General features: G+C 45.4%; 1 protein-coding gene across 1 annotated transcript in view; it reads left to right on the forward strand.

Moving 5' to 3' along the window:
- LOC108415082 (ankyrin repeat and fibronectin type-III domain-containing protein 1) overlaps window positions 1–14,893 on the forward strand; it is an 83,847-nt gene that overhangs the window by 30,437 nt on the left and 38,517 nt on the right. Inside the window, exons 4-6 of the mRNA XM_037537291.1 lie at window positions 11,895–12,092; window positions 12,260–12,373; window positions 12,567–12,664. Of these exons, the coding sequence (XP_037393188.1) occupies window positions 11,895–12,092; window positions 12,260–12,373; window positions 12,567–12,664 (410 nt within the window). The remainder of the gene's footprint in view (window positions 1–11,894; window positions 12,093–12,259; window positions 12,374–12,566; window positions 12,665–14,893) is intronic.

Below are 14,893 nucleotides of genomic sequence, written 5' to 3' on the forward strand. Positions count from 1 at the left end.
TTAGCATCACTTAGACAGCAGGCCCAGTGAGCCTTATATCAGCAATTCAGCATCACTCAGACAGCCGGCCCAGTGACCCTTATATCAGCAGTTCAGCATCACTTAGACAACCGGCCTAGTGAGCCTTATATCCGCTTTTTAGCATCACTTAGACAGCCGGCCCAGTGAGCCTTATATCAGCAGTTCAGCATCACTTAGACAACCGGCCCAGTGAGCCTTATATCAGCAGTGTAGCATCACTTAGACAACCGGCCCAGTGAGCCTTATATCAGCAGTTCAGCATCAATTAGACAACTGAGCCTTATATCAGCAGTTTAGCATCACTTAGACAGCTGGCCCAGTGAGCCTTATATCAGCAGTTCAGCATCACTTAGACAACCGGCCTAGTGAGCCTTATATCAGCAGTTCAGCATCACTTAGACAACCGGCCCAGTGACCCTTATATCAGCAGTTCAGCATCACTTAGACAACCGGCCTAGTGAGCCTTATATCCGCTTTTTAGCATCACTTAGACAGCCGGCCCAGTGAGCCTTATATCAGCAGTTCAGCATCACTTAGACAACCGGCCTAGTGAGCCTTATATCAGCAGATTAGCATCACTTAGACAGCCGGCCCAGTGAGCCTTATATCAGCAGTTGAGCATCACTCAGACAACCGGCCCAGTGAGCCTTATATCAGCAGTTCAGCATTACTTAGACAGCCGGCCCAGTGAGCCTTATATCAGCAGTTGAGCATCACTTAGACAGCCACCACAGTGAGCCTTATGTCAGCAGTTTAGCATCACTTAGACAGCCGGCCCAGTGAGCCTTATATCAGCAGTTTAGCATCACTTAGACAGCAGGCCCAGTGAGCCTTATATCAGCAGTTTAGCATCACATAGACAAGCGGCCCACTGAGCCTTATATCAGCAGTTCAGCATCACTTATACAGCCGGCCCAGTGAGCCTTATATCAGCAGTTTAGTGTCACTCAGACAGCCGGCCCACTGAGCCTTATATCAGCAGTTTAGCATCACTTAGACAATCGGCCCAGTGAGCCTTATATCAGCAGTTTAGCATCACTTAGACAGCAGGCCCAGTGAGCCTTATATCAGCAGTTTAGCATCACATAGACAAGCGGCCCACTGAGCCTTATATCAGCAGTTCAGCATCACTTATACAGCCGGCCCAGTGAGCCTTATATCAGCAGTTTAGTGTCACTCAGACAGCCGGCCCACTGAGCCTTATATCAGCAGTTTAGCATCACTTAGACAGCCGGCCCAGTGAGCCTTATATCAGCAGTTTAGCATCACTTAGACAGCAGGCCCAGTGAGCCTTATATCAGCAATTCAGCATCACTCAGACAGCCGGCCCAGTGACCCTTATATCAGCAGTTCAGCATCACTTAGACAACCGGCCTAGTGAGCCTTATATCAGCAGTTCAGCATTACTTAGACAGCCGGCCCAGTGAGCCTTATATCAGCAGTTGAGCATCACTTAGACAGCCACCACAGTGAGCCTTATGTCAGCAGTTTAGCATCACTTAGACAGCCGGCCCAGTGAGCCTTATATCAGCAGTTTAGCATCACTTAGACAGCAGGCCCAGTGAGCCTTATATCAGCAGTTTAGCATCACATAGACAAGCGGCCCACTGAGCCTTATATCAGCAGTTCAGCATCACTTAGACAACCGGCCCAGTGAGCCTTATATCAGCAGTTTAGCGTCACTCAGACAGCTGGCCCACTGAGCCTTATATCAGCAGATTAGCATCACTTACACAGCCGGCCCAGTGAGCCTTATATCAGCAGTTTAGCATCACTCAGACAACCGGCCCACTGAGCCTTATATCAGCAGTGTAGCATCACTTAGACAGTCGGCCCAGTGAGCCTTATATCAGCAGTGTAGCATCACTTAGACAACCGGCCCAGTGAGCCATATATCAGCAGTTTAGCATCACTTAGACACCCGGCCTAGTGAGCCTTATATCAGCAGTTCAGCATCACTTAGACAGCCGGCCCAGTTAGCCTTATATCAGCAGTTCAGCACCACTTAGACAACCGGCCTAGTGAGCCTTATATCAGCAGTTTGGCATCACATAGACAGCCGGCCCAGTGAGCCTTATATCAGCAGTTTAGCATCACTTAGACAGCCGGCCCAGTGAGCCTTATATCAGCAGTATAGCATCACTTAGACAGCAGGCCCAGTGAGCCTTATATCAGCAGTTTAGCATCACATAGACAAGCGGCCCAGTGAGCCTTATATCAGCAGTTCAGCATCACTTAGACAGCCGGCCCAGTGAGCCTTATATCAGCAGTTTAGCGTCACTCAGACAGCTGGCCCACTGAGCCTTATATCAGCAGTTTAGCATCACTTAGACAGCCGGCCCACTGAGCCTTATATCAGCAGTTTAGCATCACTTAGACAGCCGGCCCACTGAGCCTTATATCAGCAGTTCAGCATCACTTAGACAACCGGCCTAATGAGCCTTATATCAGCAGTTTAGCATCACTTAGACAATCGGCCCAGTGAGCCTTATATCAGCAGTTCAGCATCACTTTGACAACCGGCCCAGTGAGCCTTATATCAGCAGTTTAACATCACTTAGACAACCGGCCTAGTGAGCCTTATATTAGCAGTTCAGCATCACTTAGAGAACCGTCCTAGTGAGACTTATGTCAGCAGTTCAGCATAACTTAAACAACCGGCCCAGTAAGCCTTATATCAGCAGTTCAGCATTACTTAGACAGCCAGCCCAGTGACCCTTATATCAGCAGTTTAGCATCACTTAGACATCCGGCCCAGTGAGCCTTATATCAGCAGTTTAGCATAACTTAGACAGCAGGCCCAGTGAGCCGTATATCAGCAGTTCAGCATTACTTAGACAAGCGGCCCACTGAGCCTTATATAAGCAGTTCAGCATCACTTAGACAGCCGGCCCAGTGAGCATTATATCAGCAGTTCAGCATCACTTAGACAGCCGGCCCAGTGAGCCTTATATCAGCAGTTGAGCATCACTTAGACAACCGGCCCAGTGAGCCTTATATCAGCAGTTTAGCATCACTTAGACAGCCGGCCCAGTGAGCCTTATATCAGCAGTTTAGCATCACTCAGACAGCCGGCCCACTGAGCCTTATATCAGCAGTTTAGCATCACTTAGACAGCCGGCCCAGTGAGCCTTATATCAGCAGTTTAGCATCACTCAGACAGCCGGCCCACTGAGCCTTATATCAGCAGTTTAGCATCACTTAGACAGCCGGCCCAGTGAGCCTTATATCAGCAGTTCAGCATCAGTTAGACAGCCGGCCCACTGAGCCTTATATCAGCAGTTCAGCATCAGTTAGACAGCCGGCCCCCTGAGCCTTATATCAGCAGTTTAGCATCACTCAGACAGCCGGCCCAGTGAGTGTTACATTAGCTGTGTAACGTCACTCAGACAGCTGGCCCAGTGAGCCTCATACCAGCAGTATTCCATCACTCAGACAGCCGGCCCAGTGAGCCTCTTACCAGCAGTATTCCATCACTCAGACAGCCGGCCAAGTGAGACTCAAAGCTGTGGTGTAGCATCACTCAGACAGGTGGCTTGGGAAGTCTTGAAGCTACAGTATATCGTTGCTTAAGAGTTTGAAACACACACACACACACTTCAATTGCTGCTTTTAGCAGTGTCGGCTACACCAGCGCCAGCATTCCTACTGTAACACACCACCATATTGAGAACATATTGTGCCTTTGGCAATTAATGTCACACACACAGCTTGTCTCCGTCTCACACTCACACGTATACACACTGCAGTCGGGGCTGTACACACACTCTGAGTGATCCAGCACTCTGTTCTGGCGTTATATCAGCAGTGTAGCATCACTCCGACAGCCGACCCAGTGAGCCTCGTACCAGCAGTGTTGTATCACTCAGACAGACAGCCCAGTGAGCCATGTACCTGCAATATAGTTGTAGTGACACTTTCTTCAGTTTCCAAAAAGTACCACTTAGAGCTGCAGACACAGTAATTTCTTCACGCGCACGACATGACAAGTTCTTTGAGTTTAGGTGTCTTTACTTAGAAAATCAAACGGTTACAAATGTGAACACACGTACGGTAAGAAAACTATATGCTCCCGTGCCTTGCGCAGCTCTGACTGAACTGGTGCTGCACGTTCTCAGTTACGCTACTCTGAGGAAGCGTCATCAAACATTTTTATATTAATAATCATTTTCTTAGAATTATGAATTACACAATGACATGAATTAAGAATAAAATAAAATATAAATTGTACATATTTCCACATTCTATCTTTTCTGCTTTATGGCTCTTACATATCCGGCCCCTAATTGGGTATACTGTAAGATTACGCAATTATCAATGAACTTAAACTAAGAGCCATCAAATCAAGACTATCAATAAGCTACAAATAAACAATCTTTAAATAAAAAAGTCCCCTTTTTTTTCTTTTCATTTGGATTCTTGCAATAAGCATAGCTTATGCACAGATCTCTCTAGGATGCTGTTTTTTGTTTGCAACTTCACACGGCGCACAGTTCCACTGAAGTCAGGTAGGACTTGTATTATTCTTCCCATGATCCAAGTGTTGCGTGGAGATGAACTATCGACTACTAGCACTACATCTCCAGGTTCAAAGTTCCTCTTCTGTCTCGTCCATTTCTGGCGTTCCTGGAGGAGGGGGAGGTATTCGCGAGTCCATCTGCGCCAGAATAGATCTGCAAGATATTGTACTTGCCTCCAGCGTTTCCTTGTGTATAGATCATCCGGGTTGAAGATTCCTGGTGGTAGGTTAGGCTGGGTCTTCATCAACAACAGGTGGTTGGGGGTCAGAGGATCCAAGTCGTGTGGATCATCTGACACGCTGGTTATGGGTCGGCCATTTATTATGCTTTCAACCTCACAAAGAAGTGTTTGAAGGCTGTCGTCGGTGAGGGTCTGTTCCTTAAGCAGAACGCTAAGAATCCTGCGAACTGAACGGATCTGCCGCTCCCAAATCCCTCCTTGATGTGATGCCGCTGGACTATTGAAAATCCACTTGATGCCTTTCTTTTGCATTGTTTTCTCAATTTCTGATTGGTTCAGGTTTTTCAGTGCCTCTCTCAATTCCTTCTCAGCACCAACAAAATTGGTGCCATTGTCGGATCGCATTATGGAGACCTGTCCTCTTCTACTTACAAAGCGACAAAGGACATTGATACAAGCACTTGTGTCCAGACTGTCAGCCACCTCAATGTGCACTGCTCTGATGGTGAGGCAGGTGAACATCACACCATACCTTTTGACAGTGCTCCGGCCCCGTTTCACTTCAAATGGGCCGAAGTAATCAATTCCAACATTTGTGAATGGCGGCTTGTCTGGTACAAGACGATCTTACGGCAGAGGTGCCATTTTCTGTTCACCAACTCGTCCTTGTCGTCTTCTGCAAACCATGCATTTGGATATAAGTTTCCTGATGGCGGAGGTTGCTTGTGGGATCCAAAACTTCTCTCTCAACTGCGATAACATGTAATTGCGCCCGCAGTGACCGATCTTCTCATGGATGTCACTCAGGATGAGGAATGCAACTCTTGAGTGTTTGGACAGTATCGCAGGATGTTTTATGTCCGCTGGCATGGCAGATTTAACTAGCCGTCCTCCTACCCTTAGGATGCCATCTTTCAACATGGGATCGAGTTTGTGCAACTGGCTGCTTTTCTTGACAGACTTACTATTGCAGAGTGCATCAATCTCCTCAGGAAAACATTGGGCTTGGCTGTACCGGATGATTTCTGCTTCTGCCGTCGTCAGCTGTTCCAAGGTAAGTGCTTTCTTTTCCATGGTAGTCTTGTACCTTTCCATACTTTGCTGCACATGCAACTTCTGCTTCACTGGATCCTTTTCCGTTTGACTGATCTCACTTTGAAACTCTCTTCTTTTGTTTTTCAGGTTGATCAATAGTTCTCTAGCTTTCATTATCCATGCAGTTGCCCTCTTCAGTCGGTTCCAACTGTCGTAATAATCAAGTAACTTGTTCATACAACCAAGCTTTTCTTCTGTAGTGATGGTGTTTACCGTGACACTTTTCACCTCCGGGTCATTCTGCATGCTCTGATTCAGGTTGTCTGGTCTCTGTGGCCATTCACTTTCTGGCTGTGAAAGGAATTCTGGGCCATTTATCCAGTCTTTATCTTCCATTAACTTTTTGGCTTTCATACCCCTGGTTACTTTGTCAGCTGGGTTCTGCGACGTTCTGACATACCTCCACTGAGATGGTTTAGTGGCCTCTCGTATGAGTGTGATTCTATTTGCCACAAAAGTTTTGTAGCGGGCAGTCTCACTATCGATGTACTTCAGAACCGTTGTGCTGTCAGTCCAGAAAATTGACTGCTGAAGTGGGATCTGCATTTCCTCTTGCAGCATCCTATCCACCTTGACTGCAACCACCGCTGAAGTCAACTCTAGCCTTGGCACAGTGATCTGCTTGAGTGGGGACACTCTAGACTTCCCCATCATCATGGAACAATGGATTCTGCCCTGGTCATTCACCAAAACGAGGTAAGATACTGTGCCATAGGCAACCTCGCTAGCATCAGAAAAATGGTGTAACCTGGCAACCACTGTGGTTCCAAAGGCCTGGGGTTTGACACATCTTCTGATGCTGAAGCCTGAGAGGAGAGTGAGATCTTCCAGCCACTTACTCCACTGTTCTGTTCGTGAGTCATCGATCTCTTCATCCCATCCTAGCTTTTCTTTAAACAGATCCCTCAGGAGAAGCTTGGCAGGGAGTATCAATGGTGCCAGGAAGCCAAGAGGGTCGTAGGTGGAATTTACAACAGAAAGAATACCTCTTCTTGTCTTGGGCTTGTCCTGTGACTTGATGCTGTACATGAACATATCAGGGCACCATTGTACACCAAGAGCTCGTTCTGTGGGCAGGGCATCCTTTGTGAGGTCGAGGTCTCTCAACTCAGTGGCTCGGAGTTCTGCAGGAATGGAAGACAAGACCCTCCTGCTGTTGCTGACCCACTTGGTGAGGGTAAAACCCCCTTCAGCGCACAAGTGTCGAACATTCTTCACCAAGAAGACTGCTTCCTCCTCCGTCCCCACCGATTTGAGACAATCGTCCACATAAAAATGATGTAGAACTGTTTCCACTGCTTCTGGGGCTGCGGTGCCTCTTCGATCTTCTGCTGTTCTTCGTAGCGCATAGGACGCAACGCTAGGGGAAGATGTCGCTCCAAAAAGATGTACCATCATCCTGTTTTTTTTTACAGGTGCGCTAAGATCACCAGCCGGCCACCACAGAAATCGCAGCAGGTCAGCGTCTGACTCTGGGACTCTCACCTGATAAAACATGGACTCTATGTCCGCCATCACAGCTATCGGTTCTTCTCGAAACCTCACTAAGGCACCAATGAGCGTGTTGGTGAGGTCAGGTCCCTGCATCAACTGACCATTGAGCGAGACATCCTGGAAGCTGGCATTGCAATCGAAAACAACACGTATTTTCTTTTTCTTCGGGTGGTATACCCCATGGTGCGGGATATACCAAACCCTGTCGTCATCACGGGCGAGCTGATCTTGAGGAACTTCCATGGCGTAGCCTTTTTCCAGCATACTTTTCATAAAGCCTTTGTAGTCCTCCAGAAACTCTTGGTTCCTTATCAACTTTCTCTTAAGACCAGCAGCTCGCTGCTCGGCCACACAGCGGTTGTTGGGCATTTTCACACCCTTGTCTCTCAGTGGGAGCCCCACACTGTAATGTCCGTCTGTGAACTTGGTTGTGCTTTGCACTGATTCCATAAACAACTTGTCCTCTTGTGACATTTCCTCTTTGTCATCATATAGACGCTCCGGAAAATCTGTGTTGTATTGCTGTACAAGTAGCTGTTCCACTTCCTCAACTGCAATTCGATTAACACTGTAAGGAGCTATTTTGCCTCTGACAAGCGGGTTTTCATTTGTCACTGGACCATACACCATCCAGCCGAGAACCGTCTTTACAGCATAGGGTCCTTCCTCTTGGCTGTTAATAACATGCCAAGGCTCCATTGCTTTAGAGTTGTTGGCGCCAATCAGAAGGCCTACACTTGCATCGATACACGGTAGATTCACCTCATTCAGGTAGGACCACTTCTGTAGATGTTGCTGACTGGGAATGTTTTCTCTCTGCACAGGGATATTACTGTGTGTGAAAACTTTGTGTAGCCACAGGTACTCTTCTCCATCAAGACTACACACTTCAAGGCCTGTGAGCAGGTAGCTATTGATCAACCTTTGTTCTTCTGCTTCGTTCTGACCCATGGTGCTTAAGGAGATCTGAGTCGGCTTTCCCTTCTCATTCAGCCTCTTTCTAAGGTCCTCTGTACAGAACGTGGCTGTACTCCCAGGGTCCATAAACGCATAGGTTTCTATGGATCTTCCACTGATGCGGGACTTCACCTTCACAGGAACCACGGGTAGTAGACAGTCTGTTTCTCCAGCCCCAGTGTAGCCACACACTTCTTCCTTGACAGGACTTGGAGTCGTAGACATCTCATCCTTACGAGTATTACCCTGTTCTGTTACAGAAGTCGTGTTCTTAACTCCTTCATTCTGATGAAGAATGTCTGGGTGTTTTCGTGAGCACTGTTTGCATACGATCTTTTTCTTACAGTTCTGGCTAATATGACCTTGCCTCAAACACCCGAAACACAGTCCCTTTGACTTTAAAAAATCAAGACATTCCTGGTTCTTTTTCTCTTTAATCTTGTTACAAGTTTCCAATGTGTGGTTTCCTTGACAAAATAGACATGGAGTTTCAAAAGAAGGTCCTATCTTGGATGAGCTTGCTTGCTTTGGTGTTGCAGCTGCACTTTCCTTTTCCACCGCCACATTGGTTGCAAAGCTTGCTCCTTTTCCTCCACTCTTGCCCACTTTCCCAATTTCCTTGCCTTTTCCTGCTGGTGGTGGGTTTTTGCCTTGGAGGTCTCCAAAGAGTGGATCCATGGCTATCTTAGACTGTCGGTCAATGAAGGTGACGAGGTCGGCAAATCTTGCTCTGAGTCCTCTTTTCTCCTTGATTTTAAATGCTTCATTGCGCCAACTTTCTCGCATCTTGTAAGGTAGTTTGGATACCACCATCCTCATATTCGTAGGATTATTCATTTCCTCCATCGATTCAACATCCTGGCTCGTGTTGCAACAACCAGTTAGGAATAACGCATAGGTCTTAAGTGCTTTTCCATCTTCAGCTTTGATTGGTGCCCACTTTAAAGCTTTATCGATGTAAGCGCTTGCAATGACCAACTCATCTCCATAATGTTTCTTCAAGAGCTCTTTTGCTTCTTTGAACCCCTTGTGTAATGGTCTGTGTTCGCAGCTTCGAACAAGCTCCTGCGGTTCTCCTGCAGTGAACTGTTGTAGGTAATACAATTTGTCTTGTTCACTGTCCGTCTTCTGCTCAATGGCTTGTTCGAAAGCTCTAATGAAAGATCTATAAGTAATTGGATCACCCTTGAACACTGCCACTTCTTTCTCAGGAAGCTGAGCATACTGCTGTTGCTTAACAAGCATCTCTGTAATAGCGTTTTGATTTTCCATTACTTTCAGAAGGCCACTCATGCTTCCATCATGCTGTTGCACTGCAGTGTTTACTGTAGCAACCTGATGTCTTACATCTTGCAATGGCCTTAGTGATGCCTGGCTTCTGTAAGAAGACCTGATCTGAGAGAGAGGGGCGGGGTTTTCCTCTTCTTTCACTCTTGCACCACCTGCTGCATGAGGGCGCAGGTAGCTGTTCATGCCATCCTCTGATTTCACATACTGTTTCAGTATTCTGACTTTTGCTCTTTTTTCTGCAATAGCTGCATCTAGATCTAACTTCTCTTTAGCTGCTTTGATACGTACTTCTTCCATTTCTAACTCTTGTTTCTTCTCCAGAATAGCAGCACGTTCTACTAGACCAGAGAGCTTGGCTTCTTCAATAGCACAAACTGATGCACGAGAAGACACGACAGTTGAGCATCCAGCACATGAGCCCTTCTTGCTTAGTTTATTGGACTTATGGCTCACTTGTGACACACTATCATCAGGGTTTATCTCTTCCTCAGCTTGTGATTCTTGGTTTGTTCGTTGTAAGTTCAAGGTCTCCTGCTCCATCCATTTGTCAGTTTCTTCAGTAAACTGTCTGATAACTGTCATTTTAGGCTCAAACCAGTTGTTAATATCTGCCTCTTTCTCATCTTCAGGTAAAAGATCTCCTAATTGTTCAGTGATGTCAACAAAATCTTGGAGAACTGGATTAAATTCTTCCTGCATTATTTCTTTCACTGTTGACAAATTATCAGCTAATGTGATTAAACTGGTAACTTCCCTCCTTAGAGTTGTGAGTCGGGCTAGAAAACTTCTCCTGGAGCCAAGTAGCCTGTACAGTTTGTTCTCAATTGCCTTCTCAGTTAACTTGACTGGCCGTTTGGTGGCCATTTCTTCAGTGCCAACTGTTTCAACATTACCTTCCTCCATATTTCTTTTCTCAATAAAGCGGTGTGCAAACTGTGTGCATATGAATCAAAAGTATTCCAATAACACTTTTCTTCATCCAATAAATGCTTCACAATTTCCAAAACACACAGAGCTTTCAGTAATTTTCGGTTTCAGGCTTCAATTAACAAGTTAGCATGAATCTGCAAGTCACTGTTTAGCTAAATAACATTAGCTTCTTGGCTCAAGCTGCAAGTCATTCAGTAGCTAAATAGCGTTAGCTTCTTGGCTTAACTTAGCTTCAAACTAGCACAGTAGTGGCTTCCTTCTACCTAGCAAACGAGTCTTTTAAAGGCAATTCGTCCTTTCATATGTTAATTCGGCAGGCTTACCACCTCGTTCGCTCTCAGTAAATCCTCTCCAGAATGATGCTCCAGTCTGACACACCGTTCGGAGGTGTTAACTGATGGTTGGCTCCTGATTAGCATCCAAAAAGTTCGGTTTTCAGTCACTCTTGGTCCATCCGTGAGCAGTTTTCTTACTAAATGTAGTGACACTTTCTTCAGTTTCCAAAAAGTACCACTTAGAGCTGCAGACACAGTAATTTCTTCACGCGCACGACATGACAAGTTCTTTGAGTTTAGGTGTCTTTACTTAGAAAATCAAACGGTTACAAATGTGAACGCACGTACGGTAAGAAAACTATATGCTCCCGTGCCTTGCGCAGCTCTGACTGAACTGGTGCTGCACGTTCTCAGTTACGCTACTCTGAGGAAGCGTCATCAAACATTTTTATATTAATAATCATTTTCTTAGAATTATGAATTACACAATGACATGAATTAAGAATAAAATAAAATATAAATTGTACATATTTCCACATTCTATCTTTTCTGCTTTATGGCTCTTACAATAGTGTTGTTGAGACAGCTGGCCCAGTGAGCCTCATACCAGCAATGTGACATTACTCAGACAGCTGGACCAGTGAGCGTTACATCAGCGTGTCGTCACTCCGATTGGTGGCCCAGTGAGCCTCGTACCTACAGTGTAGCGTCACTCAGACAGGTGGCTTGGGAAGACTTGAAGCTACAGTATATCGTTGCTCAAGCAACCAGCTTAGTGAGCCTTGAAGCTGTGATGTAGTGTTGCTCAGACAGCCTTATAGCTGCATTGTAGCATCATTCAAGCAGTCAGCAAAACATCAGAACATACAAACAATAACAAACCATACACAAACAAACCTGTAGTATTAATGAGACAGCAGAAGAAAATACATGATTCTGTACTCCTCCTTTGCCCCCGTTGACTTACCCTCTTATCAGGGAATCCCCTGCAAGAATGGTGGCTAGCGGTTCCATGATCTTCTAGCTATAACTGTCACTGTCATTTGTGTGATATTATGTGGCACAGATGCAGTGTGTTTTAATTGTATTGAGTATTTGTATAACAGTATTTGTGGGTGTGTGTTTGTGCAGTTGTAAGTCCAGAGAGCCGTGCGGTGCACCTGGCTGCTCTGGTGCAGGAGGCGGAGCTTCGGGTGTCTGAACTTGTTGCCCAGGTAACAGGGGCAGGGCCAGCAGAGAGGGAGGAGTCAGACAGGGAGAGACAGCTGAAGGCCTGGGAGTGGAGGCTCCGCCTTTATAAACGCATGCAGACTGGATACACACACGCCAGTGAGTAACACACTTACATACACACACAAAACAATACTGACAGATACACAAAAATTTATGAAACATGCAACTATGCATGCATACACACTCAGACACTGAGTTACTAATTGAGTGTGTGTGTGTGTGTGTGTGTGTGTGTGTGTGTGTGTGTGTGTGTGTGTGTATAGGCCCACCAGACCCGCCCAGCAGAGTGTGTGTTTGTGTGACCAGCTCCTCCAGCCTTAGAGTTCAATTCCAGGAGCCGCTCTGCCTCAACTCTGCCGTCGTCACCAAATATCGTGGTCAGTAACTTGTACAACACATAGATTTTTATGCAGCTGTTGTGTATTTGGCTCCTTTAAACCATAGTTTTTGTTTAAATACTTTAATTAGAGAGGATTTCCAGTGGTTTCATTATTCTTCGGCATGCCTATGTTTGTGTGTGTGTGTGTGTGTGTGTGTGCGTGTGTGTGTGTGTGTGTGTGTGTGTTTCAGTGGTGTGGAGTGGCTCTCCATCCTTTTCTCCTCCTCTGGGTGAGCTGGTTGTTGAGGACACAACTCTACTGCAGTGTGACATCACAGGACTAACAGCAGTGAGTACACACACATACACGCACACATACACACACTTTATCACATATTCATATGCACTAATACACACTCATACTCACTCACTCACTCACTCACTCACATACACAGTATTCACACTCATACATTAACTTTCACACACATTCATAAACACTACCACACATACAAGTTTGTGCATGAATACACACTCATACATAATTACACACAGTCAATCAAACCCACACACATATCACATCGAGCTACTCACTAGAACCTGCTACACACTCTTACTGTCAAACACAGTTAACCACTTAACACGAATACACATCACTATTGACTACTGCACACCAGTAAACACTGTTGTACAAAACTACACTCTAAATGGTGCTGTAAAAAAACTACACACTGTAACACAATTTACCACTATGACACACCATGACTACACAACTAATCACTAAACAGAGAGTAACACTCAATAAACAGTAAATGTGAGTGCATACTATTACACACAGCTATACACCACTATACAATAACTCATCCAGAACGTGGCAGCACGGCTCGTCTTCAATCTGCCCAAGTTCAGCCACGTCACCCCACTGCTGCGCTCCCTTCACTGGCTTCCTGTAGCTGCATCAGGTTTAAAACCCTAATGCTGGCCTACAAAGCCAGAAATGGACCAGCCCCTACCGACTTGATGGCAGTGGTGAAATCTGGAACTGGACCACGAGCCCTTCGAGCTTCGAGTACAGCTCGGCTTGACCCGCCATCCTTCAAGGTGCACGGAAGACCAGCGTGGAGAATGTTCTCTGCACTGGAGCCCAGGTGGTGGAATGAACTCCCACTGGCTGTCTGAACAGCAGAGTCTCTCACTGTCTTCAAACGCAGACTGAAGACTCATCTCTTTACACAGCACTTAAATCAGCACTGAGTTATAAACTGCACTTATATATTACATTTTATTGTATTGCACTGTGTAATGTGATTTATTGTATTGTATTGAATGGCACAGAGTTCTATGTTAAACTCTGTGCCTTTTTCTCTGGGTATCTACAGTGACTGTGTTTCTATCAGTATCTGAGCTCAGGACCGTCTTTCTCTCTAACCTACTGGTAACTAGCAAAGATACTTTCTCTACACAGACAAAGCTCTTCTTGTAATTCACTCTGGATAAGAGCGTCTGCTAAATGCTGTAAATGTAAATGTATCGCATTCATCCCATCAAACACTATTACACACAGCTATACACCACTACACACTATCGCATTCATCTCATCAAACACTGTTACACACAGCTATACACCACTACACACTACACTCTATTTCATCACTAATACATTGTATATAAACATCTAGCCATGTAATGCATGCAGTGTACTGTAACCCTTATTCCTTGCACAGCTCACAGAGAGGTATGTAACTGTGCACTAGCAGAGCATATTGTGATCAGTGCCTCTCAGTACTTTTCACACGTATTCCAGTGTTTTTCTCTACAGATTATTCCCAGTGATGTTGCTGTGTCAGCTCAGAAACATGTTCAGATAGTGTAAATGCGACAAAGTAACTAAGTAACTCAGCACATAAGTAGTTTTTATATGAAGTACTCATTTACTCTTACTTGAGTAATTTTATTTACAACCCCATTTCAAAAAGGTTGGGACGCTGTGGAGAATCATATTTTTTAAGGAAAACACTAAAAAGACAACATATCAAATGTTTAAACTGAGAAATGTTATTGTTTTTTGGAAAATATTTGTCCATTTTGAATTTGATGCCAACAACATGTTCCAAAACAGTCGGGACGGGGTCTGTTTACCACTTCATCTCCTCTTCTTTAACAGCTCTGTCAGTGTTTGGGGACTGAGGAGACGCTGCTGTAGCTCTGACAGTGAAATGTTCTCTGTTCTTGTCTGATTCAGGATTTCAGTCCAGTTCAGGAGCTCATTTGTCATATTTTTCATTTCATAATACTCCAGATGTTCTCAGTGGTGACCGGTCTGGACTGCAGGCAGGTCAGTTTAGCGCCCGGACTCTTAATACGGAGCAGTGCTGCTGTAATACGTGCAGAATGTGGTTTGATGTCGTCTTGCTGAAATAATCAAGGCCTTCCCTGAAAAAGACGTCGTCTGGACGGCAGCAGATGTTGATAAAACATGTTTATATCATTCAGCTTTAATGGAGCCTTCACAGATGAGCACGTCACCCAGGCCATGAGCACTAATGACCCCTAAACCATCATGAATACTGGCTTTAGAACT

The sequence above is a fragment of the Pygocentrus nattereri genome, chromosome 3 (assembly GCF_015220715.1).
Source record: "Pygocentrus nattereri isolate fPygNat1 chromosome 3, fPygNat1.pri, whole genome shotgun sequence".
Taxonomy (NCBI): Eukaryota; Metazoa; Chordata; class Actinopteri; order Characiformes; family Serrasalmidae; genus Pygocentrus; species Pygocentrus nattereri.